Source organism: Myotis daubentonii, chromosome 5 (assembly GCF_963259705.1).
Source record: "Myotis daubentonii chromosome 5, mMyoDau2.1, whole genome shotgun sequence".
Taxonomy (NCBI): Eukaryota; Metazoa; Chordata; class Mammalia; order Chiroptera; family Vespertilionidae; genus Myotis; species Myotis daubentonii.
In genome coordinates, this window is record NC_081844.1 from 55381646 (window position 1) to 55407813 (window position 26168).

General features: G+C 41.3%; 1 protein-coding gene and 1 long non-coding RNA gene across 10 annotated transcripts in view; one reads left to right on the forward strand and one right to left on the reverse strand.

The window, feature by feature from the left end:
- The window catches only part of LOC132235471 (uncharacterized), a 189437-nt gene that overhangs the window by 66367 nt on the left and 96902 nt on the right, over window positions 1-26168 (reverse strand). The gene's annotated exons all lie outside the window — the stretch shown is intronic.
- The window catches only part of LRBA (LPS responsive beige-like anchor protein), a 593124-nt gene that overhangs the window by 1026 nt on the left and 565930 nt on the right, over window positions 1-26168 (forward strand). For all 9 annotated transcript variants that reach the window (XM_059697845.1, XM_059697843.1, XM_059697844.1 and 6 more), the window contains one exon: window positions 312-748. In XM_059697845.1, coding sequence (XP_059553828.1) covers window positions 527-748 — 222 coding nt within the window. In that variant the 5' untranslated portion in view covers window positions 312-526. The remainder of the gene's footprint in view (window positions 1-311; window positions 749-26168) is intronic.

The following is a 26168-nucleotide window of genomic DNA, read 5'->3' on the forward strand; positions in this document are numbered from 1 at the left end:
TCCTTCCCTCCGCTGCCCCCCCGCCCCCTCGCCCGCTCGCCCAGCGACAGTTTCCCTTTCGGTGCACCTGTGAGGAGAGGTTGCCCGGCGCCGGGAACCTGCGAGTGGGGGAGGCGGAACCTGTGCGGGAGCCGCCCGCGCCCGCCTCCCCTGCGCAGCCCGCTCGCTCCTCGAGTCCGGGAGCAGCGGGCGGCTGCTGGTGGGGCCCCTTTCCTAACTTACGGGACGCGCAATAAGGATCCCCCTTCTCCCCCCTAAAACACCCTAAAACAAAACCTAGCCTATTTAACGCTTATCTCATCTTCCAATAGGGTTTGGCGTTGTTGTCAGCCTCGGGGCGAGAGATTGGACAACTATTCTCCAAGAGGAGGAGGGCGACGCCAAGGACTTTCCACTTCCACTGCTTTTGGGGGTTCTCCGCAACTTAGGGGAGCGCCCCCCTCTCGGTTTTTGCGTGGCGTGTGCTCCTTACACCAGGGCAGCGATCGCCGTCCTGTAAGTGACTCGAGCCTCTCGGGAACCGGCCATGGCCAGTGAAGACGCCAAGGTCCCTTCCCCGCCACCAACAGGTGATGACGGGGGCGGCGGAGGGAGAGGAGAAGGAACCTCTGCCGGAGAGGAGAGCGCCCTGTCCCTGGCCCCGGGGCTCCCCATCAGGGGCATCCGCATGAAATTTGCCGTGTTGACCGGGCTGGTTGAAGTTGGAGAAGTGTCCAATAGGGATCTCGTCGAGACGGTCTTTAACCTGGTAAGTGGAGACCCTGTTTTAAAAGCTTAGACACTTTTCATCGGGTGGAGGAACCAGGATTTCAAAAGGGAGAGCCATGTGCTTCACTGGGGCCGAGGATGGCTTTTTCCATGGGTAGCGGCACAAAAGTCTGCTGACCTCAATGGGGCAGTGTCTTGTCCCTTTCGATGTAAGAGAGGTGATGCGAAATGAAGATGCTCCCGCGCACTTTTGTGCTAAGAAAGTAAATGTTGCTAATGGAAATGTTTTGGGGGCTTTGCAGAGGAGTTTTATTCTATACATTTTTTTTTTGGGGGGGGGGAGAGAGATATATAAGTACGTTTGCATTTCTCTTGGACATTTCAAATAAGTTCTTGTGACCTCTTTTTGGACTCGAGAAGTCTTGTAAGTGATAGGGCTGCCTTTTGAGTCTGCCGAAGTTATAGTTTGCTGTAAGTTTTGAACACAAAATTTTGTTCATAGGGTTGATGAAAGACACATTTGCCGCAAAGTTAGCATTTATTTTCAATTTTGACCAGTCCTATTTTTAGGCATAACTAACAAATACTAAATTTTGGAATGAATGTCAGGTTATATTGTGAAAATTGAATGGCAGTTTACTTTTATTTTTTAAAATCGATTATTGATTTCAGAGAGGAAGGGAGTGGGAGAGAGATATCAGTGATAAGAGAGTCATTGATCGGCTTGCCTTCTGTACGCCCCCTACTGGGGACCTAGCAGGCAACCCAGGCATATGCCCTGACAGTGAATCCAACAGTGACCTCCTGGTTCACAGGTCGAAGCTTTGAGACACACCGGCTAGGCTGAATGGTTATGTGAAAAGAGAATTTTAGCAGAAATAGGATAATCTTTGTGTTTTTTGTTTTTTTTTGAAATTCATGTCTAGCAATTAAGCATATTTGGTCACTGGAAGTTGCTGGTTATACCATTATGAACTATGAATGTTATTTTATAAAGAAGGACATGCACTACTTTCGTTTTCTGTTCTTAGAAATGGTTCTTTCTTACTTTATTTTTAAATTTTTTAGTTTTTATGTGTTTATTTGAGCCAAACTGATGATATATGCTGATCTCAGATGCTCCAGAAATGGTTATTTTTAATGAGGACTTTTCCGATTTCTTTATTCCAATTTCTGTTGCCCATCAACTTTTTAAAGAATAAAAAGTAAATTTAGCCTTAAAATACTTCCTCCTCTTCCACATAATCACCTGTGTTAGAACATATCAGATGGGAACAAATATGAATGTGCAGTAGTTGTAATAATTATTTAGCACCTTTCCTGTTGCTTCTGTGTTTTCAAGGTTAGGCTCCTTTTATTTCAGGGCAGTTAATTATTTCCTTCACTGCACCTTTGCCAATAGTCTGGTCACCTGCAGTACAACTTCTAGAATGAGAAAATAGCTAGATGAAATTCACTTTTGGAATATGAAAACTTTGAACAATAGGGCATTTCTCTACCAGTTTGTTGTATTTGGAGCTTATGTATAAACACCTATAGACCCATGTTTTTATATATTATGGAAAATTTCAAATACACACTAAAATGGAACGGTATAAATAGTATAAAGAACGCTGTTATCTATCATGCAGCTTCAACAATTACCAGTGTTTTGATGGATATTGCGTATGTTTGTGTGTGTGTGTGTGTGTTGGGGGGGGGGGGACTTTAAAAGTGTGTGAGCCTTGCCCTGGTCGGGTAGCTCAGTAGGTTAGAGCGCTGTCCTCATACGCCAAGGTTTTGGGTTGGATTTCAGATCAGGGCACATATAAGAAGCAACCAATGAATGTATAAATGAGTGGATCAACAAATCAATGTTTTCTCTCTCCCTCTCCCTCTCTCTCTTCCTTTCTTTCAATAAAAATAACATTTAAAAATAAACTAAAAGTTTGTGAATCTCAAGGAGATAAATGGTAGATGGATATATTCCTTTACTTCAAAATAGGAACTCTTAAATTGAAAAGTTTTCTTTTTAGGTTTGTTTTTTTTCTCCCTTTATCTAAACCTCATGTACCTTGGATGATAAACACACATCTGTGATAGTGTTAGACGGTAATTAGTTGTTTGTGTGTGAAAGACAACATTCCCCTGGCAGAAAGAAGCTTTGAACTGCTCTGTTCTTTGAATCACTTTCATTTTATCATTAAGGAAAATTTAAAAATGTGGTAATAGTTGATTATATGCTGCCTAGAACTGTAGGCCTGGTAAGATTTTAAGGTGGTTGGTTAAGTCCCTCACAGTTGTATCTTTGCAGGATAATAGATGCTCCTGTAGAAGGAGAGGGAAAATCTGTTCAATTACACCCACTCAGCACCATCATTCTCTTCTCATATAAAGCAGAGAAAGTTGCTTGGAGGACTGGATTAGTTCCTTTCTTTCCATTCTCTCTTATGATACTTTTTCATGCTCCTTCATGGATATCTAGGGTGTGGGCCAGTTTTCAGAAAATTTGGAGAGCTGAAATGTTGGGAATTTGGTAATCTAGTTCATCGCAATGTTGTTAATACAGGTGCACCTAAATATTTCTTAATTGTCAGCCTTAGCCTTCATTCTGTTCAAGGATGGGAATTGCATTGTTATAATAAATGATTGTTTTAATTAACAATAAATTAAAAACATTTTTATTGATTTTCAGAGAGGAAGGGAGAGGGAGTGGGAGATAGAAACATCAGTGATGAGAGACAATCCTTGATTGGCTGCCTCCTGCATGCCCCACACTGGGGATTGAGCCTGCAACCGGGGCATATGCCCTGACCAGGAATCCAATCGTGACCTCCTGGTTCATAGGTCAAGGCTCACTGAGCCATGCCGGCTGGGCTAATATATGAGTTTTATTTTTTTTGAATTTTTTTTTAAATATATTTTATTGATTTTTTACAGAGAGGAAGGGAGAGAGATAGAGAGTTAGAAACATCGATGAGAGAGAAACATCGATCAGCTGCCTCCTGCACATCTCCCACTGGGGATATGCCCGCAACCCAGGTACATGCCCTTGACCGGAATCGAACCTGGGACCTTTCAGTCCGCAGGCCGACGCTCTATCCACTGAGCCAAACCGGTTTCGGCTTTTTTTGAATTTTTAAAAAAGGTTTCTTGAGCCAAAATGAGGACAGATGCTTCCAGTAATAATGTGATTTTTAGAAAGTTATTACTACTTACCAGGCAGTGGGCCAGGTGCTTTACATGTTTTTTAAATTCTTCATACTCCTGTTATTGTGCTTTGCTTTATTGTGCTTCACGGGTGTTGTGTTTGTTTTTGTTTTTTTTTTTAAACAAATTGAAGGCAAGACCCTCCACCAGTAAAAAGATTACAACCTGCATTATTGTGATACTGGTTTTATGCGGTGGTCTGAATCCACAGTATCTCCTAGTTATGCCTGTGTCTCATTTTATAGATAAGGATCCTGAGATACTGAAAGGTTAAATACATTGCCTCTGATTTGATGATTCTGGGAATGGAAACCTTTCCAGGAATATATCTGTCTCTTGAGTTGATATAGAATTGTTTGATTCCCTATGCAAGTGTTTATAATTTAGGTATAGCTTTCCCCAATGTAAGGGCACAAAAATCATTGGTCTTACTAAATATAATGGTGAAACCTCCATCAGTACATTCAGTTTCTTATTTAACATTCAAATAGATTTAAAAAAACTGCTTTAAAAACACCTTAAAAGCGAACATTTAGTCATTCGTTTTTTTCACTCAGACTGTGGATGTAGACAGTTGATCATTAGCTTTTTTTACAGTCAGTACATTGGATTAAAATTTCTAAAACTGTAAAAGTCGGAAACAGACTACAGAATATATGACATGACTAAGTAAGGAAGTACTATAACAATATAAGCCCTGTGAACCTTCCATCTAACTTAACCAATGTATTACCAATATTGTTGATTCCTCCTGTGTGCTCCTCTTTTAACCTATCTTCACAGGATTTTTCATTAGTGAGTTCATACTATTATCCTATATAATAAAAGGCTAATATGCAAATTGACTGAACAGCAGAACGACTGATTGCTATGGCGTGCACTGACCACCAGGGGGCAGATGCTCAATGCAGGAGCTGCCCCCTGGTGGTCAGTGCACTCCCACACGGGGAGCGCCACTCAGCCAGAAGCTGGGCTCACGGCTGGCAAGCGCAGTGGCGGTGGCAGGAGTCTTCCTGCCTCCGCGGCAGTGCTAAGGATGTCCGACTGCCAGCTTAGGCCCACTTCCAAATCCTGAGCCGTCAGTTGGACATCCCCCGAGGGCTCCCAGACTGTGAGAAACGCAGGCTGGGCTGAAAGAGGACCCCCCCCCCCCCGCATGAATTTCGTGCACTGGGCCTCTAGTAGCTATCATAACATTTTTCTGTTTTTCAGGCATTTATTTATTGTTAATGCTCACCTGAGGATTTTTTTTTTTTTTTTTTGCATTTCAGAGAGGGAGGGAGGGGGGAAGAGAGAGACAGAGAGAAGCATCCATGTGAGAGAGACACATCGACTGGTTGCCTCCTGCATGTGCCCGACTCGGGGTCGGCAGGGAATCCGCAATCCAGGGATGTGCCCTTGACTGGGAATCGAACCTGCAACCCTTCAGGGGACAGAGAGAGAAGAGGATGCTCTAACCATGAGCAACCAGCAGGGCTCAGGTCTTTTATTAAAATAGGTTATGTTCCCAAAGGACTTGTATGCATGCATATTAGCATAACGAGTGGACAACAGACACTGGGGCAGTGGGGGCTTGCCTGGGGTGGGAATGACTTGGGGGCAGGGGTCAGTTGGGGAAAAAGGAGACATATGTAAAACTTTAGACAATAAAAAAAAAAACCAACAAAAAAAGATATTTAAAATAAAAAAATAGGTTATGTTCTATTGATTCTTTTTGACATATTAACTAATAAAGTTGTACTGTTAAAATTAAATAAACTATGACCCCCCAGAATTGTCCAAATTAGTGGTAGAGTCATATGATAGAGCCATATAACTTGAGAAGTCTTTCTCTACAAAGTTCTGCCTCCCAACTTTGCTAATTTGACTTGCACTTACTCTGCTATAAAGTCCTTTGAAATTTACCACCCTTCTTGTAATTTCTTTTACAAGTCTGTTTTACAGATAAGTTTTGATTAATGGTACACCTGTGTATTCAAGTGTTTCAAACTTCTGGTCAACTTTTACATTTTTCTGGTTGCACTTCACAACCATTTTCTTTTTGTCTTCATCTGTATGCTAATGTTATTTGTCAAACTTTTGGACCCAGAATAATTAATGTATTGGCATGTTTTCAGGAACTTGATGCTGAGGTTAAGGCTTCTATCAGGTATTTAACGGTATTTAATGTTATTTAATTCAAGAACAAGGTTTCTCATGATCTGGTGACAAATGCATATTTTCATGAATTTTTTTTTTTGTTTAAAGAGTATAAGAATTTAATTGAAGCATTGAAGCTTAAAAGGTGGAATATAATTTTTTATTATGGTAGTATCCCCTTATCTGCAGTTTTACTTTTTGCAGTTTTAATTACCTGCAGTGACTCATGGTCCAAAAAGAATAAAGAGAAAATTCCAGAAATAAACAATTCATAAGCTTCAACCCTCTACCCGTTAGTCATTAGTAACTGTCTCATTTATTACTGCATTATTGTAGTCCTTATGTTTAAGTAACCTTTATTTTATTTAATAATGGCCCCAAAGTGCAAAAGTGGTTTTTTTTTTTAAAAGTTGTATAGCAAAAGCATAGTCATCCATTGGGGGTCTTGGAACATATTCCCCCTGGATAAGAGGGGACTACATGGATATAGTCCTGCTAAATATTAGTGGTGCGACAACTTAATGCCTAGAGGAGTTTAGCACGTCAAACAAAGCCTCTGCTAGTATTGACTATGCTGAGGGTGTACTTGTAGACTTAAAGGGGCAGCTACTATTCCATTCTAGCTGATTGTTGTTCTATGGTAACATGGGTCCAATGGTGTGATACCTTTTGATTTTTCAGGAATTAGAAATCTAGATCTTAAAAACATTAAAAAATTATTAAAATACAGGGTGGGGTAAAAGTAGGCTTACATTTGTTCATATGGAAAATAATACAATCTATATATATAAAAAAACCTGCAACTGTAATGCCATAACGACCAGAATGTTTGCTATGACGCCCACTGTGGCCAGCGGACCGGCCCAATGGGGGGATGGGGCTGGCTGGCCAACCTCCTGTGGCCCTTACCCCAGGCTGGCCCCGCCCCTGATTGGCCTCTCCCACCTGACTGGCCCGCAGCCCCTCCCCTCAGCCAGCTCCGTCCCTGATCGCCCCCCCCCCCACCCCAATCATGGGTGGGGCTGTCTGGCCTACCTCCCATGGCCCTTCCCCTGGCTGCTGACTCCTGATCTGCCCCCTCAAACCATTCGGGGGCGGGGCCAGTTGGCCCACCACCCATAGCGCCACCCCATGGCCAACCCTGCCCCCAGTCAGTCCCCCCCACCCCAATCAGGGGCAGAGCCTGCTGGCCAATTGCCCACAGCCTCTTCCCCGAGTCGGCCCGGCCCTGATCAGGCCCCTGTCGGGGTGGTATGGCCGGCTAACCTCCCGCTGTCTCCTCCTCGTGACAGGCCCTGCCCCAATCTGCCCAAATTGGGGCTGGTCCGGCTGGACCCACCGTGCACAATTCGTGCACTGGGCCTCTAGTCCTATATAATAAAAGGGCTAATATGCAAATCAACCAAATGGCGGAACGACTGGTCGCTATGACTGGCATTGACCACCAGGGGGCAGACACTCAATGCAGGAGCTGCCCCCTGGTGGTCAGTGAGCTCCCACGGGGGGAGCACTGCTCAGACAGAAGCTGGGCTCATGGCTGGCGAGCGCAGCGGCGGTGGTGGGAGCTTCTCCTACTTCCACAGCAGTTGGACATCCCCTGAGGGCTCCTGGACTGTGAGAGGGTGCAGGCCAGGCTGAGGGATTCACCCCCCCCCTCCCCGAGTGCATGCATTTTGGGAACTGGGCCTCTAGTAATCTACACTAATAAAAGAGAAACATGGTAATTGGCGTACGACCGCTACCCTTCCCATTGGCTAATCAGGGCAATATGCAAATTAACTGCCAGCCAAGATGGCGCCAGTAGCCAGGCAGCTTGAAACTAACATGAGGCTTGCTTGCTTCAGTGATGGAGGACTCCAACGTTCCCCGCCTGCCTTGCCGGCCTCTGAGCCTGCAGTTTCAAACATTGTAACAAATACAGACGCTAAACAAAACCCCAGAAACCAGCTTTCAGCCGGCTGGGATCTCAGAACCGAAACAAACCAGATACCTGCTTTCAGGAGCGGAGGCCTAAGAGCTGGAGCCTCAGAGCTAAAGCTGGCCCAGAATAAAAAAAGAAAAAAAGAAAAAAAGGAGCAGTTGGGAGCTTCAGTCCCAGCCTGAAAACAGCCCTCAGCCCCTCACCCAGACTGGCCAGGCACCCCAGTGGAGACCCCCACCCTGAAGGGTGTGTGACCAGCTGCAAACAGCCATCATCCCCTCATCCAGGCTGGCCAGGCACCCCAGTGGGGACCCCCACCCTGATCCAGGACACCCTTCAGGGCAAACCAGCCAGCCCCACCCATGCACCAGGCCTCTATCCTATATAGTAAAAGGGTAATATGCCTCCCAGCACTGGGATCAGCGGAGCCGTGAGGCCTCCCAGCACCAGCATCAGCGTGACGGGGCAGCGCCCAAACCCCCTGATCGCCCTGTGGCTCTATGTGTGACAGGGGGTGGGGCCACAACCTCCCTATCCGCCCTGCTCTGTCTGTAACAGGGGAAGGCGCCCCAACCCCCTGATCGGCCCTGCTCTGTAGGTGATAGAGGGCGGCGCCCCAACCCCCCCACCCCCCCATGGGCCCTGCTCTGTGTATGATGGGGTAGAGCCATAACCTCCCCATTGGCCCTGCCCTGAGTGTGACAGTGGCGGCACCCCAACCCCTGATCTGCCCTGCTCTGTGTGTGATAGGGGGCGGTGTGCCAACTCCCCTATCGGCCCTACTCTGTGAGTGACAGGGGGGAGCTCCTCAACCCCCTGATGGGCCCTGCTCTGTGAGTGACAGGGGGGAGCTCCCCAACCCCGATGGGCCCTGCTCTGTGTGTGACGGGGGAGCTCCCCAACCCCCTGATCAGCCCTGCTCTGTGCGTGACGGGGCAGCGCCCCAACCCCCTGATTGGCCCTGCTCTGTGCGTGACAGGGGGTGGTGCCACAACCTCCCCATCGACTCTGCCTTGAGTGTGACAGGGGGCGGTGCCCCAACCCCCCAATGGGCCCTACCCTGAGCGTGACTGAGGGTGGCATCGCAACCTCCCAATCCGCCCTGCTCTGTGCATGACAGGGGGCGGCGCCCCAACTCCCCAATCGGCCCTGCTTTGAGCCCGACCAGGGGCTGCACCTAGGGATTGGGCCTGCCCTCTGCCACCCGGGAGCAGGCCTAAGCCAGCAGGTCGTTATCTCCCAAGGGGTCCCAGACTGCGAGAGGGCACAGGCCGGGCTGAGGGACCCCCCCCCCCCGAGTGCACAAATTTTTGTGCACCGGGCCTCTAGTTAATAACACAAGAGTAAGCTCTGTGTTTTGTGTACTATGTGGGACATAAAGTCACTTTTCAAGCTTTTATACAAACCTTAATGAAAAGATATTCATTGTTTTTATTCTGATGTGTGCCATCATGAGTTTAAGGGTTACCCATGAGTTTAAGGGTTACCCTTCTAGAAATATACTTGCCCCAAATCAATTTGTACTTCATGTTATAAGTAGTAGAAAACTTGAACTTCTTTGAAACATAGTAAAAAGGATTTATAGACTGATTTATCTGGAATTCCAAAGGTAGGGCAAGACTTAGAGTAACACAATAATATTCAAGACCAGTTTCTTTCCATTTCTGTTCTGCTTTCTGTGATGTCAGCTTCAATCTGTTGGTGCTCCTCTCACAGTTGTAGAATGGTTGCCAGTGGCAGTTAGGGGAGAGAGCCTCTTGTTCTAACATTCCAAACTAGAGTCCTGATTGGACCTCTGAACAAATGACTGTGGCCATTGAAATGTGTTGATTGGCTTAAGCAAAACTGGGCCAAATGCTATACCAAAGGATAGGATCAGTTTTTCATACCTGGGCTGTATGGCGAGGGATGGATACAAAAATAAAAATCTGGATAAGACAATGAGAGGGTCAGTGGATGCTGGGTAAGCAGCCATGATGTCCACTAGTCTCCTTTTCAAATGCATAATAATAAAATAGGTTTAAAGGTATTTAAAGAGGAAAATATTCGCTATCACAACACCCTTCTGTGATCTTGAACAAGTTTTTTTTAACATTTTTGTGCCTTAGTTTCCCCATTTGTACAATAGGGAAACCACATTGTAGTGAGGATTAAAGGAGTAAATACTTGTAAACCACTTAAAATAATATGTGTTACATTAAATACTATTACAACTATTTGCTATCCTGTCCTATATAATAAAAGCCTAATATGCTAAGTGTCTGGTCATCCAGTCGGCTGTTTAACCAATCAAAGTGTAATATGCTAATGATATGCTAAGGCCTCTCAGCCACTTGCTATGATGTGCACTGACCACCAGGGGGAAGATGCTCCAACTGGTAGGTTACCTTGCTGCTGGGGTCTGGCCGATTGGGACTGAGTGAGATGGGCTGGACGCACCCTGTCTGGCCAACCTCACATGTCCCTCCGCAGTCCCGATTATGCACCGATGGGGTCCCTTGGCCTGGCCTGCACCCTCTCGCAATCCGGGACCCCTCAGGGGATGTCGGAGAGCTGGTTTCAGTCTGATCCCGCAGGCCAGGCTGAGGGACCTCACTGGTGCACGAATTCATGCACCGGGCCTCTAGTTTTATTTATACTTATTTATATTTACATATATATGGCTAAGCAACCGTCCAACTGGTAGCTATGATGCGCAATGACCACCAGGGGGCAGATGCTCAGTGCAGGAGCTGCTGAGGTGTGGTGACTTGGCAGCAGCGGTTCTTGGGTTATGCACCCCAGAACCAGGCAGGAGGAAGCCCAGTTTTGGGGTGTGTCACCCAAGAACCGCCCTCCCACAATTCAGGACCCATTGGGGGATGTTGGAGAGCCATTTTAGGCCCGATTCCCGCAGGCCAGGCTGAGGGACCCTACCTGCCAGAGGGACCTGCTCACTGCAGACACCCTTCAAGCTGCGGCTCTGCCCCAGGTGTGGCCGGCCAGGGAGGGACCGTAGGAGGTTGGCTCAGGGTGTGTCTGTCCCTTCTCGCCTGCCCAGTCCAGCCCTACCAGCCACCTTCTAATTAATTTCCTTTCAGTGTGCACGAATCTGTGCACCAGGGCACTAGTAATATTTATAAATTTAGGTAGTTGCAATCATCATAGGCTAACTCAGCTGTGGGCAAACTACGGCCCGTTCGGCTGTTCTATCCGGCCCGCGGAGCCGAAAGAGCGGAGGGTTCTCTTGCTCTCCCCTCCGCTCCTTCACCAGCAGCAGTGTTAACATGGCAACATCGGGAAACACGGCCACAGCTCCTTCTTCTGAATCCAGTTTAAGAACCCATTGTGGCCCTCGAGTCAAAAAGTTTGCCCACTTCTAACCTTATAAATTTTTTGTTTCTATATAACTAGTATTAGCGTTATTGGTTCTATAATATACTATGTAGTTCTGGGAATTTATTTAGCAGCCAGTGTGATTTTTTTTACAAGTGACTTGTTTGTAAACATCTTTATTGAGGTAAAGTTCACATAGTATAACTTGTTTTAAGTATACAATTCAGGGATTTTTAGTAAGTTTATAGAGTTGTGGAGACATTACCACAATCTAATTTTAGAACATTTACACCCTTTGTTCAAGATGTTTTATGTTTTATAGTTTTAGCTCTTACATTTACGCCTATGATCCATTTTAAGTTCACTTTTGTATTCTGTGAAAGAATGCTTCGATAAGGGTCTAAATTCATCATTCTGTATGTGGATATCCAGTTGTCTCATTGGTATTTGTTGCAGAGGGTATTGTTTCCCATTGAATTACCCTGAGCACCTTTGTCTGAAATCGGTTGACCATAAGTGTAAGGATTTATCTTGACTGTCAATTTTTCCCATTGATTTATAAGTCTATTCTTATACCATTACCAAACCGTCTTGGTTACTGTAGCTTTGTAGTAAGTTTTGAGATAGGGATGTATGTTCTCTGTGTTCTTTTTCAAAATTGTTTTTCTAGGTCCTTTGCATTTTCATGTGAATTGCAGGGTCATCTCATCAATTTTGTAAAAAAAATCAGGGTGCAATTTTAATGGGGAGATGTTGAATCTGTTGATCACTTTGGGAGAATATTGAGTTTTACAGTCCATGAATATAGAATGTCTTTCCATTTACTTAGGTCTTCCTTAATTTCTTTCATCACTGTTTTGTAGTTTTCAATGTATGAGCAGATGAATTATTTCTGAGTAATTTTTTGCTCTTAAAATGGATCTGTTGGCATTTTGTGCATTGAAATTTCCACAAGAGGAATTAATATTTCAAAGTATATGAGTAGATGTTGTTAGATTATTTGTTAATGTTGATGATTAAAAGAAATTTGGGTGAATTGGTGGATTTTTAAAACTAATTTATAGTTTCTTAGAAGTAATAGAATCCATCATTTAAGCCCTTGTGGGTATATAGTCTTCTTTCCATTTGAATTGGTTCATTTTAAACTGAGAAATCATTTGGGAGTTGAAAAATCATATTTCAGCTGGTGCCATACATCTGGGGACAAGGGTGCCCTAGGCCAGGGCTTCCTTCCCATCACTGTTGTATCCACTGCTGGCTTGATTCCAAACCTGCTGCTTGCCTGAGTTTAATAGAGGCCAGCTGTGGCCAGCCCGCTGCCTCCTCAGCAGAGCAGATACCTAACCTCCATTCCTTCCCTTGCAGCCTTCTCAATGCCCTGAAAGGCGCCTAAACCTTCTTTGAACACCAGACTTAAAAACAAATAATTTAACCACATTTGAAAGAATTTACCTTAGTAGCTTGAATATTTGTTATACTATATTGGTAACATACTGATGCTCTTGAGAACTATTGAATTAGGTAGTAAAATTTATCTGTTTGCCGAATAACTGTAGATTGTTAGGTTTTGGGTTCTTTAGTCTAATTTCTATAGGATTTCTTTTACCTCTTGTTGTTGGGTTATCAGTTATCATTTTCTTTTCCCCCTCATTTTTATTTTTTATTTTGGTAAAGTATATATAACATGAAGCTTACCACCTTAACCATTTTTAAGTATACCAGTGGTATTAAGTACACTCATATTGTTTTACAACTGTCATTACCAGAACGGTTTTCATCTTGTAAAATTGAATCTTCGTGTCCATTAAATAATAACTACATTCTCCACTTACCCTCAACCCCGGGCAACCCCCATTATACTTGTCTCTATGTATCATTTTCTTTTTACCAATAATAATTTTTATACTAATAAAAATACAAAGTAGAGAGGAATATTTTTACATTATCGCAGATTTCAATTTTTGACATCTTAGAAATTTAGAGGAAACATGTGACAGTGTTGGACCAGCTTATGGTGAATGATTTGTGACTTACTTGAAGGTACTGTATGTGACAATATTAGTTCAGTTCTTTTTCTACATTTGATAGTTCAATATGAATGCATTAATAAAACGATATTCACTGAATTCACATTTGGTAGCTGCTAGTTGGAATGGAAAATTTTAAAGAAAGTAGAAAAATCATCAGACTGGATAATTCCTAGGAAATTAGTACACAGTTTTTCCCCCCCTCCCATTTCCATTATGCACCTGTCATTTGGGGTTTTAAAATTGTTTTCCCAATTCAGTGAATTGCCTAAGTTTCTTCCATTACATTCATAGTTTCCTGATTCACTTGGCTATACTGATAAGCATTGCCCTACATTCTGTGGCTTCTTTGTTCATTATCTATCCTCTGTAGTCGTTTATTTGACCCATCTTAGTGACGTTACCTTAGCTACTTCCAGAGGTAGAAATGCAGTGGTAAAGATTATGGAAATTACTAAAGAAACCTGTGTTTTTAATTCTGTGGGCTTTTCTTTTTGTCAGAACATTGTAAGATGCAGTCTCTGGTAATCCTAGCATTTTTATGGGCATTTTTCTGACAGTTGAATTGTGTTTGTACTACTTACTGTGTTTGAATCTCAGATTTAATATAATTTTGCATTTTTCTCCTTTTCTTTAGTTTGTCCTTTATCAGCATTTAATATTGGATGGTAACTTATTAATTAACCAATCTAAGAGTTTTCAGTTCTCTCTAAGCCTAGTTTTCAAGGGGGATTTTATTTTTTGAACATTTAAAGCCCATTTAAAATATATTAAATATTATAAATGGCTGTACATTGGTTTCCTTGCAGTAGGTAAAGAAACTTTTACAGTTGTAATTAAGCACACAAATTATAGAATGAGACTTAAGGAACAATGAATACTTACAGTTCCAATTGCTTGAAGACCAGATTGGTAATATCAATCTCCTGTACTTCTAAGTAGTCTTAATTTAGTGTACATGGTGGGTCTTCTGTGTTTTTCCCTAAAAGCTTGTTACTTGCATGAAGAAAACTGAGTTGTTTTTTACCTATTCACTTGCTATTTTTCACTGACACTAAGATGCTATTAGTTGTAAAATGCATCATTATTTTATTCACCACTGAAAAAGAGATAACATTTAATTCTAAGATAATGCTTTCTTATCACTTAGACTTTTTAAAAATACTTTGTTAATAATTGCAAACTTAAAAGTTGCAAGAACAGCCCTAGCTGGTTTGGCTCAATGGCTAGAGCGCCGACCTGTGGACTGAAGGGTCCTGGGCACTGCGGGCTCTGCATGCAGGAGGCAGCCAATTAGTGATTCTCTGTCATCATTGATGTTTCTATCTCTCCCTTTCCCTTCCTCTCTGAAATCAATAAAAATATATTTTTAAAAAGTTGCAAGACATCTCCATATTATTGTTTTACTAATAGATTCATCTGTTAACAATCTATCCCATTTGTTTTATCATTGCTTGCTTCTCTATACACGTATGCAGTTTTTTTCTGACATTTTAAAGTTGAACATACTCCTAAATGTCATAGTGTATATTTCTTAAGACAAGAGATATCCTTACATAACCAAAATACAATTTACAGCTTTAATTATTCAACAAATTTAACTTTGATATAATATTTTTAATACACCATCCATATTTCATGTTTATTTTTATTGTACTTTTCTCTTTCCATTAGGATCCACTCTAGGGTCAGGTATAGAATTTACCTATTGTGTCTATTTAGTGTCTTTTAATATGGAATATTTCCACAGTCTTTCTGTGTCTTTTATGAAGTTGGTAAATTTAGTAATACAGTATTTTTATTATTTAATAGAGTGTTGCTCATTTAAAAAAAATATTTGCCCATGATTAGGTTCAGGTTATGAATTTCTGATAAGAATTCTACATAAGTGACGTATTTTTCTCAGGGCACCAAATCTGGAGTCCCATGGTGTTCATTTGGTTTTCATTATGTGCTTAAGGTGTCTGATTTCTCCATTTTATCACTATTATTTTTACCCTTGCAATTCATAAACAATCTGTGAGGAGATGCTTTAAAACCATGCAATTATCTTGTTCCTCAGCAAAATTTCTCCCTAAATTTTGCATCCATGGATGATTTTTACCTAAACAAATCTCTGTAATGATAGTTGCAAAATGATAATTTTTAAGTTCTAGCATTCACTTCACATTTACCAGTCAGTCCTTGACATTCTACCACAGTAAGAATCCTCTGTCTTTATTTATTTACTAGAGTCCTGGTGCATGAAATTTGTGCACAGGGCGGGGGTGGGGGGTACCCCTCAGCCCGGCCTGCACCCTCTCGCAATCTGGGACCCCTCGAACATCCCTCTCGCAATCTGGAACCGCTGGCTCCTAACAGCTATCCTGCCTGCTGGCCTGATTGCCCCTAACCACTTGCCTGCCTGCCTGATTGCCCCTACTTGCTCGCCTGCCTGCCTGATCGCCCTTAACAGCCTCTGCCTCGGCCCTGCTGCTGCGGCTTTGTCTGGAAGGTCAATCAGCTATCTGGTCTAATTAGCATATTATGCTTTTATTATTATATATATGTATATATGTTTATTTATTTATTTTAGATATATGTTCTTGGATTCCTATTTTTTCTAGTTGTTAATTATTGTTCCTAATTATTTTGATGCTCAACTTTTTATGAACTTCTGTGCATTATGACATGATTAATGTTCTAGGCTAATCTTATACCTCTCCTGGAATGAGCCACTTTTCTGAGGAACTTAAGTTCCTTTCTGGAGAATAGCCTTAGAGACCAAGATTTGGGTGCTAGGTGTCCTCATTATTCTCGAAGTAACTTTGTTTCTGGGTTCCTTCAATTGACAGAGGAAGAAACATATGCATCTATATGTGTAAATATGAATATCTGTGTACTTATATACGCACACATTCGTATTTAATTTCGTATATGTTTATGTTTATGTGTGTGTGTGCGCGTGTGTGCACACACACACACACACATCTTTTAGAATTTATGAGTTCACATTGATGTCTCCAAATCTAGTCTATCTCGATAGGATTCTTGCTTATTCCTCCATTTGTTATTTGTATGTCTCCTCTACAGTGAGCACCCTAGCTTCCAAAAGTATCTATATATATGTCATACATTCAATTCTAAAATAGTTTTGGAATGGCTGTGCATATATTACCACACACACAAAAGGCCCACCTACCAAAATGAATCAGAATTTGTTTGCAGTTCAACCCCTTAGTCTGAGGATATATATTTACAGTTGACCCTTGAGAAACATGGGGTTAGGAGGTGACTTCTCAGGCAGTTGAAACTTTGTGTAAAACTTTTGCCTCTCCAAAAACCTCACTATTAACAGCCTACTGTTGACAGGAAGCCTTAACGGTAACATAAACAGTCTATCAATACATATATAGTATGTTGTAAGAATATGTTATATAATACATGTAATAAAATAAGGTAGATAAAAGAAAATGTTATTAAGAAAACCATAGGCCCTAACCAGTTTGGCTCCATGGTTAGAGTGCTGGCCTGTGGACGGGAGCGTTGAGAGTTTGATTCCAGTATGGCACATACCTGGGTTTAAGGCTCGATCCCCAGTGCTGGTTGGGGTGCATGCCAGAGGCAACCAATTTATGTGTTTCTCTCACATTGAAGGATGTTTCTTTCTGTTTCTCCCCCTCCCTTTCACTCTCTCTAAAAAATCAATGGAAAAAATATCCTTGGGCGAGGATTAACACACACACACACACACACACACACACACACACACACACACAAACACAGAAGAAAACCATAGGAAGAGAAAATACATTTACAATACTGTACTATCTTTATTGATACCATAGTTTGTTGTCTGTTTATAAGATTAATCATGTCAGTCAATACCTACATCAATATATATTATCTTATGCTGTAGAATTGTGCACCTAAAACCTGCAAAATTTTGTTAAGCAGTGTCACCCCAATAAACTCAATATATAAAAAATAATATACATCTTCAAGATTTGGCATGTGAAAAAATATATTGTTTTATATGATACAAAACACTGTAGATGTTATATGTGTTACTAATACTACATACAAAAATGAAAAGGTAATGTGAATATTTTGTATTTACAGATTTAATGATTCATGCATTGATAATGAAGCAGCAGCAATATTAGTGATTGCTTTATGGTAGCCTATGGTAATCAATACAGTTGCATCATGGTAGCCTAGCCTACATACTAAGTAGTTAATAGTTATAATATTTTTTTTAGGGTATTTTTTTTAAATATATTTTTTATTGATTAAGATATTACATATGTGTCCTTATCCCCACATTACCCCCTCCCCCATCCCCCCGCTCATGCCCTCCCCCCCTCCCCCCCGTTGTTCGTGTCCATTGGGTAGGCCTATATGCTTGCATATAAGTCCTTTGGTTGATCTTTCCCCCTTACCCCCACCCTCCCCTACCTTCCCTCCAAGGCCCAACAGTCCAATCAATGCCCCTCTGTCTCTGGATCAGTCCTTGTTCATCAGTTTATGTTGTTCATTATATTCCACAAATGAGTGAGATCATGTGGTATTTATCCGCTCTCCAGTTCCATCCATGCTGTGGCAAATGGTAAAAGTTCCTTTTTCTTCTTCCTCTTCCTAAAGAATACCTTTCAGCATTTCATATAATGCTGGTTTGGTGGTGATGAACTCCTTTAGCTTTTTCTTGTCTGTGAAGCTCTTTATCTGACCTTCTATTCTGAATGATAGCTTTGCTGGATAAAGTAATCTTGGTTGTAGGTTCTTGCTATTCATCACTTTGAATATTTCTTGCCACTCACTTCTGGCCTGCATGGTTTCTGTTGAGAAATCAGCTGACAGTCGTATGGGTACTCCCTTGTAGGTAACTGACTGTCTTTCTCTTGCTGCTTTTAAGATTCTCTCTTTGTCTTTTGCTCTTGGCATTTTAATGATGATGTGTCTTGGTGTGGTCCTCTTTGGGTTCCTTTTGTTTGGGGTTCTCTGCGCTTCCTGGACTTGTAAGTCTATTTCTTTCACCAGGTAGGGGAAGTTTTCTGTCATTATTTCTTCAAATAGGTTTTCAATATCTTGCCCTCTCTCTTCTTCTGGTACCCCTATAATTCTGATGTTGGTATGCTTGAAGTTGTCCCAGAGGCTCCTTACATTATCTTCATATTTTTGGAATCTTTTTTCTTTTTCGGTTGGGCATTTTTTGTTTCTTTGTATTTCAAATCTTTGACTTGATTCTTGGGATCCTCTTGTCTGTTGTTGGATCTCTGTATATTATTCTTTATTTCAGTCAGTGTATGTTTAATTTCTAGTTGGTCTTTTTTCATATCCTCCAGGGTCTCACTAAATTTATCGGCGGTTTCCATAAAATTCTTGAAAAACCTTATAAACGTGGTTTTGAACTCTATATCCAGTCGTTTGCTTTCCTCCATTTCTGTCATTTGTGACCTGTTTCTTTGTCTCTGCATTTTTTATGCTTCCCTGTGTTGGTAGAGTGGTTTTGTGTGCTAGGTGTCCTGTAGGGCCCAGTGGCTCAGCCTCCCCCGTTACCTGAGGTGGACACTCTTGGTGCACCCCCTTGTGGGTTTTGTGCACAGGATTGTTGTAGTTATGCCTTGATTGTTGTAGGATCACTGGGAGGAATTGACCTCCAGGCCAATTGGCAGTGAGAATTGGCTGTGTCTGCAGTGGGAGAACTTCTGTGCTGAAGACACCCTTCTGGGGCAAGACTTGCTTCAGTGGGGCTTTGGTGCTCACTGAGTCTGCGCCCTGAGTGTGTCCCTTATGGATCTGAGGAGTTGTAATCCGGATGGTCCCCCTCTGACAACTGGGTACACTGGCTCTTGGATCTAAGGAGGTGCTAATTTAGCCTCTGCCTGAGCCTACCCAGCAGGAGCTACTAAGAGAACTGCAGATTCCCCTTCCTTTTTTGGAGTTTGGAGGTGCCCTGATGAGGCCCAGCTGTGAAGCAATGCAAGCTGCTGTGGGGCCTTGGGCCTTCTCTTGGAAGTTCTGGGTCTGTCTGGCCCGGCTGCAATTTGTTAGGTAATTTTCAGGTTGTAAAGGGCCAGGGCATTCATATGCAAAAGCCTCTGCTGCAGCCTGAGTGGGGTGGGGTCTCAGGGAATCAAAGGGCGGAGCAAGCAGCTATGGCTGGTCGTCAGCCCTGCCTAAGGGGCTGCGCGTCTCAGTGTCCCGATAATTGCTGCAAGCACCTCTGAGGGAAAGCCGCCCTCGAGTTCAGAGTTCTGCCTTCTGCCAGATAGTCCAATTTCTCCCTGTATGAGTCCTGGGTCCCCAGAGACTTCCCAGAACCGGAGTTCAGAGCAGTCAGGAGCTTGTGACTCCCTCTCGATTCAAAAAGACAGCCGCATCCTTAGGTGCCAGCCCCTTTCCGCTCGAGCCCGCGAGCCTCTGTACCTCTGCACTTTACTTCTACAGCTCCTCTGGCTCTCAGTGTGCTTTTCTCTTTCCTTCTAGTTGTAGAATTTCCACTCAGCCAGCTTTCCTGTAGTTCTGGATGGTGTCCATTTTGTCTTTTCATTGTATTTTTGAAGTTGTTGTGGGAGGCAGCAATTTCCCGGTGTTTACCTATGCCGCCATCTTAGTTTCTCAATAGTTATAATATTTTTATGGCATTCAGAAATACAATCATATTCATAATACAGTATTACAAGCATTGTTATGTTAAAAAAAACCCCCACTTACCTGTGCTGATAGGCTGATATGTAGTTTCTCCAGTTTTGAGAGAAAGGCATTCTATACAGTAATGTAATTCTTTGAAAGCAAAGTTATAAAATAGTAAGATAACTAAATTTTAAATTTTTATTAAATATCACTCACTGTATGCCTGTGTAAGGATAGTCTATCCACTTCAATGCAGGTCTTGCACATGATGTTCTACATGATGAATACTTAGGAGATGATGTTGATGATGGAGATGATTACACAAAAATGTCTTATATAGTTCTTGCCATATAGTTACTAGATTTTCACACCAAGCCATTCACACACATCCACAACATATAAGTTTATTAACTGTGCACTATGATGATTATTTACTGTTCATTAAGTGGAAGTGGATCATCATAAAGGTCTTCGTCATCTTCATGTTGAAGAGGAGGAGGAGGGGGAAAAGTAGGGGTTGATATTGCTATTTCAGGGGAGCAGAGGGGGAAGAAGTGGAGGAGGTGGAAGGGGATGAAGGAGAGATAGGCACATTTGGTGTGATTTTATGAAAATACATAGTAACTTCTGTCTTTTTTGCTTTTTCATTTCTCTGAAAATGTATCTATGTGGTACCAATCCTTCTCACATTAGTTGCTTTAGTTTCAGTGCCCATATCACAGAAGGGTCTATGTCATAAAAGAAGTCAAAAGCAGTCTTGAATAATCATAACGCTTTTGCCAGGTTACCTAATGTTATTTTGTTTTCTGGCACTACTTCTATTACGTTGTCTTCTTTGAGCCTGGCAATGGTTCTAAAACACTCACCTCCATCAAGTTGACTTCTGTTAATTCCTCTGGTGTGGTATCTGTTAGCTACTGATTTTATCCCAAGATCCATATCTTCAAACCCTCATTCCCTACCTTTGTTGTGATATCTACAATCTCTTCTACCATTTGCTTGATTAGTTCTGTTGTAACCTGTGAAGTCATACACAGCCTCTGGACATAGTTTTCTCCAGCATAGCTTTCAAGGCTTTTTCTGTAGCAATGATAGCATTTTCAGTGGTCTAATCCTTCCAATTTTCATGTATTATTTCTCTTTGGGTTCTTTTCTGTAGTGTTGACCATCCTTTCCATAGAGTAGTGTGTGTGATGAGCCTTTTGACCTCCTAATCTAGAGGCTGAATTACATACAGATGTGTTTGGGGGCAAGTAGATCACTTCGACACCTTTGATGTTCAACTTATGAGGTTCTGGGTGGCCATCTGCATTGTCCAATGTTAAAAAACTTTAAAAGGAAGTCCCTTACTGTCAAAGTACTTCTGACTTCAGGGACAAAGCAACAGTGGAACCAATCCAGAAAAATGGCTCTCCTTTGTCCACACCTTGTAAAACCAAAAGATTGTGAATGGCACCACATATTAGTATTATCTGTGTTTATGTACATAAGTTTTGATATATTTTAACTTTTAATAATAGACTTATGTACATTTCATGGTAGGAAATAATAAAATAGATCAGTAACTACATACATTTTATGTATTTTTGACATACCTAACTTTTTAAAAAAATATTTCCAGGCTACGTGGTTTGTGACTTTTTAAAACTTGTTACAAATCTCCAAAATTTTCCAGTATATTTATTGAAAACATCTGCATGTAAGTGGACCCACCCAGTTTAAAATCATATTGTGCAAGGGTCAGTTGTATAATCAAATACTGTGTTCATAAATTACTTTGATTAGCTCTTTTTCTTCCTTCTGTAGATATGATTGTGATGTTAATTTGAACTGCAGTTGAATTCTTAGTTTTGATTCTAGTTTCTTCACTTGCCATCTTTCTTGATTTAATTAAAAAATTTACTGAGCATGTGGAACATCTTTTCTCTCACTGTTATCAGTAATCAGCTTCATTATTTTCTGATTTTCCTTTCATTTGTTTATTTTTGTTAAGCAAAGCAGGTACATGTATGTTTTCTAATTTCTGCTTCTTACACAAAAGGTAGCATATGCTTTTTCCCCCATCTTTTTTTTTATTATGGTAAAAAATACATAAAACAAAATTTGCCTTAACTATTTTTTTAAAAAATATATTTTATTGATTTTCTACAGAGAGGAAGGGAGAGGAATAGAGAGAAACATCGATGAGCGAGACATCGATCAGCTGCCTCCTGCACACTCCCCCCTGGGTATGTGCCCGCAACCAAGGTACATGCCATTGACTAGAATCGAACCCGGGACCCTTGAGTCCACAGGCCGATGCTCTATCCACTGAGCCAAACTGGTCAGGGCGCCTTAACTATTTTTTATGTTTTTATTGATTTAAGAGAGGAAGGAAGAGGGAGAGAGAGAGAGAAATATCAAAGATGAGAATCATTGATTGGCTGCCTCCTTCACATCCCTTACTGGTGATCGAGCCTGCAAACCCTGGCATGTGCTCTGACCTGGAATTGAACCATGACCTCTTGGTTTGTGGGTGACACTCAACCACTGAGCCACACTGGCTCGTCTGCCTTAACTATTTTTAAGTGTTCAGTTCAGTGGTATTAAGTACAGTTATATTCTGTAACCATCACCACCATTCGTCTCTAGAACTCTTCCTCTGAACTGAAACTATACCCATTGAAGAATAACTCCACATTTCCTCCAGTCTCTGGCAACCATCATTCTACTTTCTGTCTCTGTGATTTTTGAATTCTCTAGGTGTCTTGCATAAGTGGAATCATACAGTATATGCCTTTTTGTGATTGGCTTATTTCACTTAGCATAATGTCCTCAACATCATTCATGTTGTCATATATTGCAGGATTTCCTTTTTATTTTTTTAATATATTTTTATTGATTTTTTACAGAGAGGAAGGGAGAGAGATAGTTAGAAACATCGATGAGAGAGAAACACCGATCAGCTGCCTCCTGCACACCCACTACTGGGGATGTGCCCACAACCAAGGTACATGCCCTTGACCGGAATTGAACCTGGGACCTTTCAGTCCACAGGCCGACGCTCTATCCATTGAGCCAAACCGGTTAGGGCAGGATTTCCTTTTTAAAGTAGAGTAATTTTCATGGTATTGTATATACTATATTTTGCTTATCCATTCATTTATTAATAGGACTCTTGGGTTATTTCTACATTATACTAGGTGTAGTGGTTAATAATGTGGATTTTTTTCAATGGATGGAGTTATACATATGTTGACATATATGCGATTTGATATGTATGCTATTTTGTTGTATTGACAGTAAGCTTCAAAACTTCATATGTCAAAATTTCTGAAGGTATTTTCATAGATATTTTTATGCTTAAAAATGTCGAATTTCATGCCAAAAAAAACATTTGTGGGAAGTTTTAATTCATTATTTTGAAGAAACATGCTGCTGAATACTTCAGGAAGCTTATGGTGAACATGCTCCATTTCAAGATACTTGTGAAAGCTGGTTTAAATGCTTTAAAAGTGATGATTTTGATGTGAAAGACAACGTCCAGGTCAATCAAAAAAGTTTGAAGACCAGCAATTACAAGCATCGTTGGATGAAGGTGCGTGTCAAACTCAAAAACAACTTGTAGAAAGATTAAACGTTGCTCAGCAAACAATTTCCTATTGTTTACAAGCAATGGGAAAGATTTTAAAGGAAGGAAAATGGGTGCCACATCAACTGAACGAAAGACAGATGGAAAACTAAAAGTCATTAGTAAAATATTGCGTCAATGGCACGAAAGAAAGTCTTTTTTTGCATCGAATTGTGATGCGTTGAAAAGTGGATTTATTTTGAGAATCCCAAATGCACAAAATCATGGGTTGATTCAGGTCAACCATCAACATTGACTGCAAGGCCAAATCGCTTTGGAAAGAAGACAATGCTCTGTGTTTGGTGGGATCAGGAAGGTGTGGTGTATTATGAGCTTCTAAAACCAGGTGAAACCATTAATACTGATCGCTACCGACAACAAATAATCAATTTGAACCACGCTTTGATCGTGAAACGACCAGAATGTGACAGAAGACACAGCAAAGTAATTTTGCTTCATGATAATACACCATCACACACTTCAAAACCAGTTAAAGACACGTTAAAACAGTGGTTCTGAACCTTCTGGCCCTTTAAATAAAGTTCCTCATGTTGTGACCCAACCATAAAATTATTTTCATTGCTACTTCATAAGTGTAATGTTGCTACTGTTATGAATTGTAATATAAATATCTGATATGCAGGATGGTCTTAGGCGACCCCTGTGAAAGGGTCGTTCGACTGCCAAAGGGGTTGCAACCCACAGGTTGAGAACCGCTGCGTAAAAAGCTCTTGCCTGGGAAGTATTAACACACCCGCTGTTTTCACCAGACCTTGCTCCTTCAGATTACCACTTATTCCGATCGATAGCACACGCACTTTCTGAGCAGCACTTCAAAACATACAAAGAAGTGGAAAATTGGGTCTCTGAATGGTTTGCCTCAAAACCAGAAAAGTTCTATTGGAACGGTATCCACAAATTACCTAAAGATGGGGGAAATGTGTAGCTAGTGATGGACATTACTTTGAATAAAGCACTTTTGATGTTTCTCTTGAAATTATTGTGTTTTCTTTGATTACAAAATCCGCATTATTAATCGGTACACCTAGTAGCTATTGTGACTAATGCTGGTATGAACATGGGAGTACAGATACCTCTTCGATACCTTGTTTTCAATTCTTTTGGGTCTATATCCAGAAGTGGAATTACTGGTGAATCCAGTTTTAATTTTTTAAATTTATCTTTATTGTTGAAACTATTTCGGGTGTCCTCCTTTGTTCCCCATTAACCCCCATGGCCCCCCAAGCTGCTCCACACAGGACTTCACCACACTATTATCTGTATCCACAGGCTATGCATATATCTATAATAATAAAAGTGTAATATACAAATTGACCGAACGGCCGAACAGTGAATGAACATCCAGACGGCCTTCTGGACGACCTTCCGGACGAAGCCGGGGTTGCGAGGGCCAAGGCAGCTGGGGCAGTGAAGGCCTACTCTTGCTATAATTTCGTGCATAGGGCCTCTAGTATATATATAAGTTCCCAGTTAATCTCTCCCAACCACCCCCTGCCTTCCCTCTAAGGTTCGATAGTCTGTTTCATGCTTCTATGTCTCTAGGTCTATTTTGTTTTTCAGTTTATTTTGTTCATTAGATTTCACATATGAGTGAAATCATGTGATACTTGTCTTTCTCTGACTGGCTTATTTTGCTTAGCATACTATTTTCCAGGTCTCTCCATGCTGTTTGAAAGGGTAAGAGCTCCTTTTTTTTTTACAGCTGCATAGTATTCCATGGTATAAATGTAGCATAGCTCTAGTTTTAATTTTTTGAGGAGCTGCTGTATTGGTTTCCATAGTTGGCTCTGCTGTTTTCCATTCTATCCAACACTGCACAAGCGTTCCAATTTCTCCACATTCTCACCAATACTTTTTATTTCTGTTTATTATTTGTTTTGTTTTGGTACTAGTCATCCTATTAGGTGTGAGGTGATACATCATTATGATTTTGGCTTGCATTTCCCTAATGATTAGTATATTGAGCACCTTTCATGTGCTTGTTGGCCATTTATATATTCTTTGGAGAAATGTTTATTCATGTCCATTGCCCATTTTTGAATTGGGTTGTTTGTTGTTGAGTTTTAGGAGATCGCTATAGATTCTAGCTATTAATCCCTTATTAAATATATGATTCTCAAATATTTTGTCCCATTCTGTGGGTTTCTCTGTTTAATAGTGTTATTTTACTCTGTGATAGTGTCTTTTAATGCTTAACATTTTCATGAAATCTGGTTTGTCGATTTTTTTCTTTTGTTGGCTGTGCTTTTGGTGTCATATTTAAAAAATCATTGCCAAATGCAGTCTTGTGAAACTTTTGCCCTGTGCTTTCTTCTAAGAGTTTTACAGTTTCAGGTCTGACATTTAGATCTTTGATCCATTTTGAGTTAATTTTTGTATATGGTGTAAGGTAAGGGTCTATAGTCATTGATCCTTTTGCATGTGGATATCCAGTTTTCCGAGCACCATTTGTTGATAAACCTGTACTTTTCCCTTTGAATGGTCTTGGCACCCAGAGGATGCTCTTTGGAACTTTACTATATTCACTAATAGTTTCTCATGGCAATCTTCCTCATTATTTTTTACAGCTGTATAGCTGTGTATGTGTGTGTGTATAGGTGCCATTGAATATTTAACCAATCCC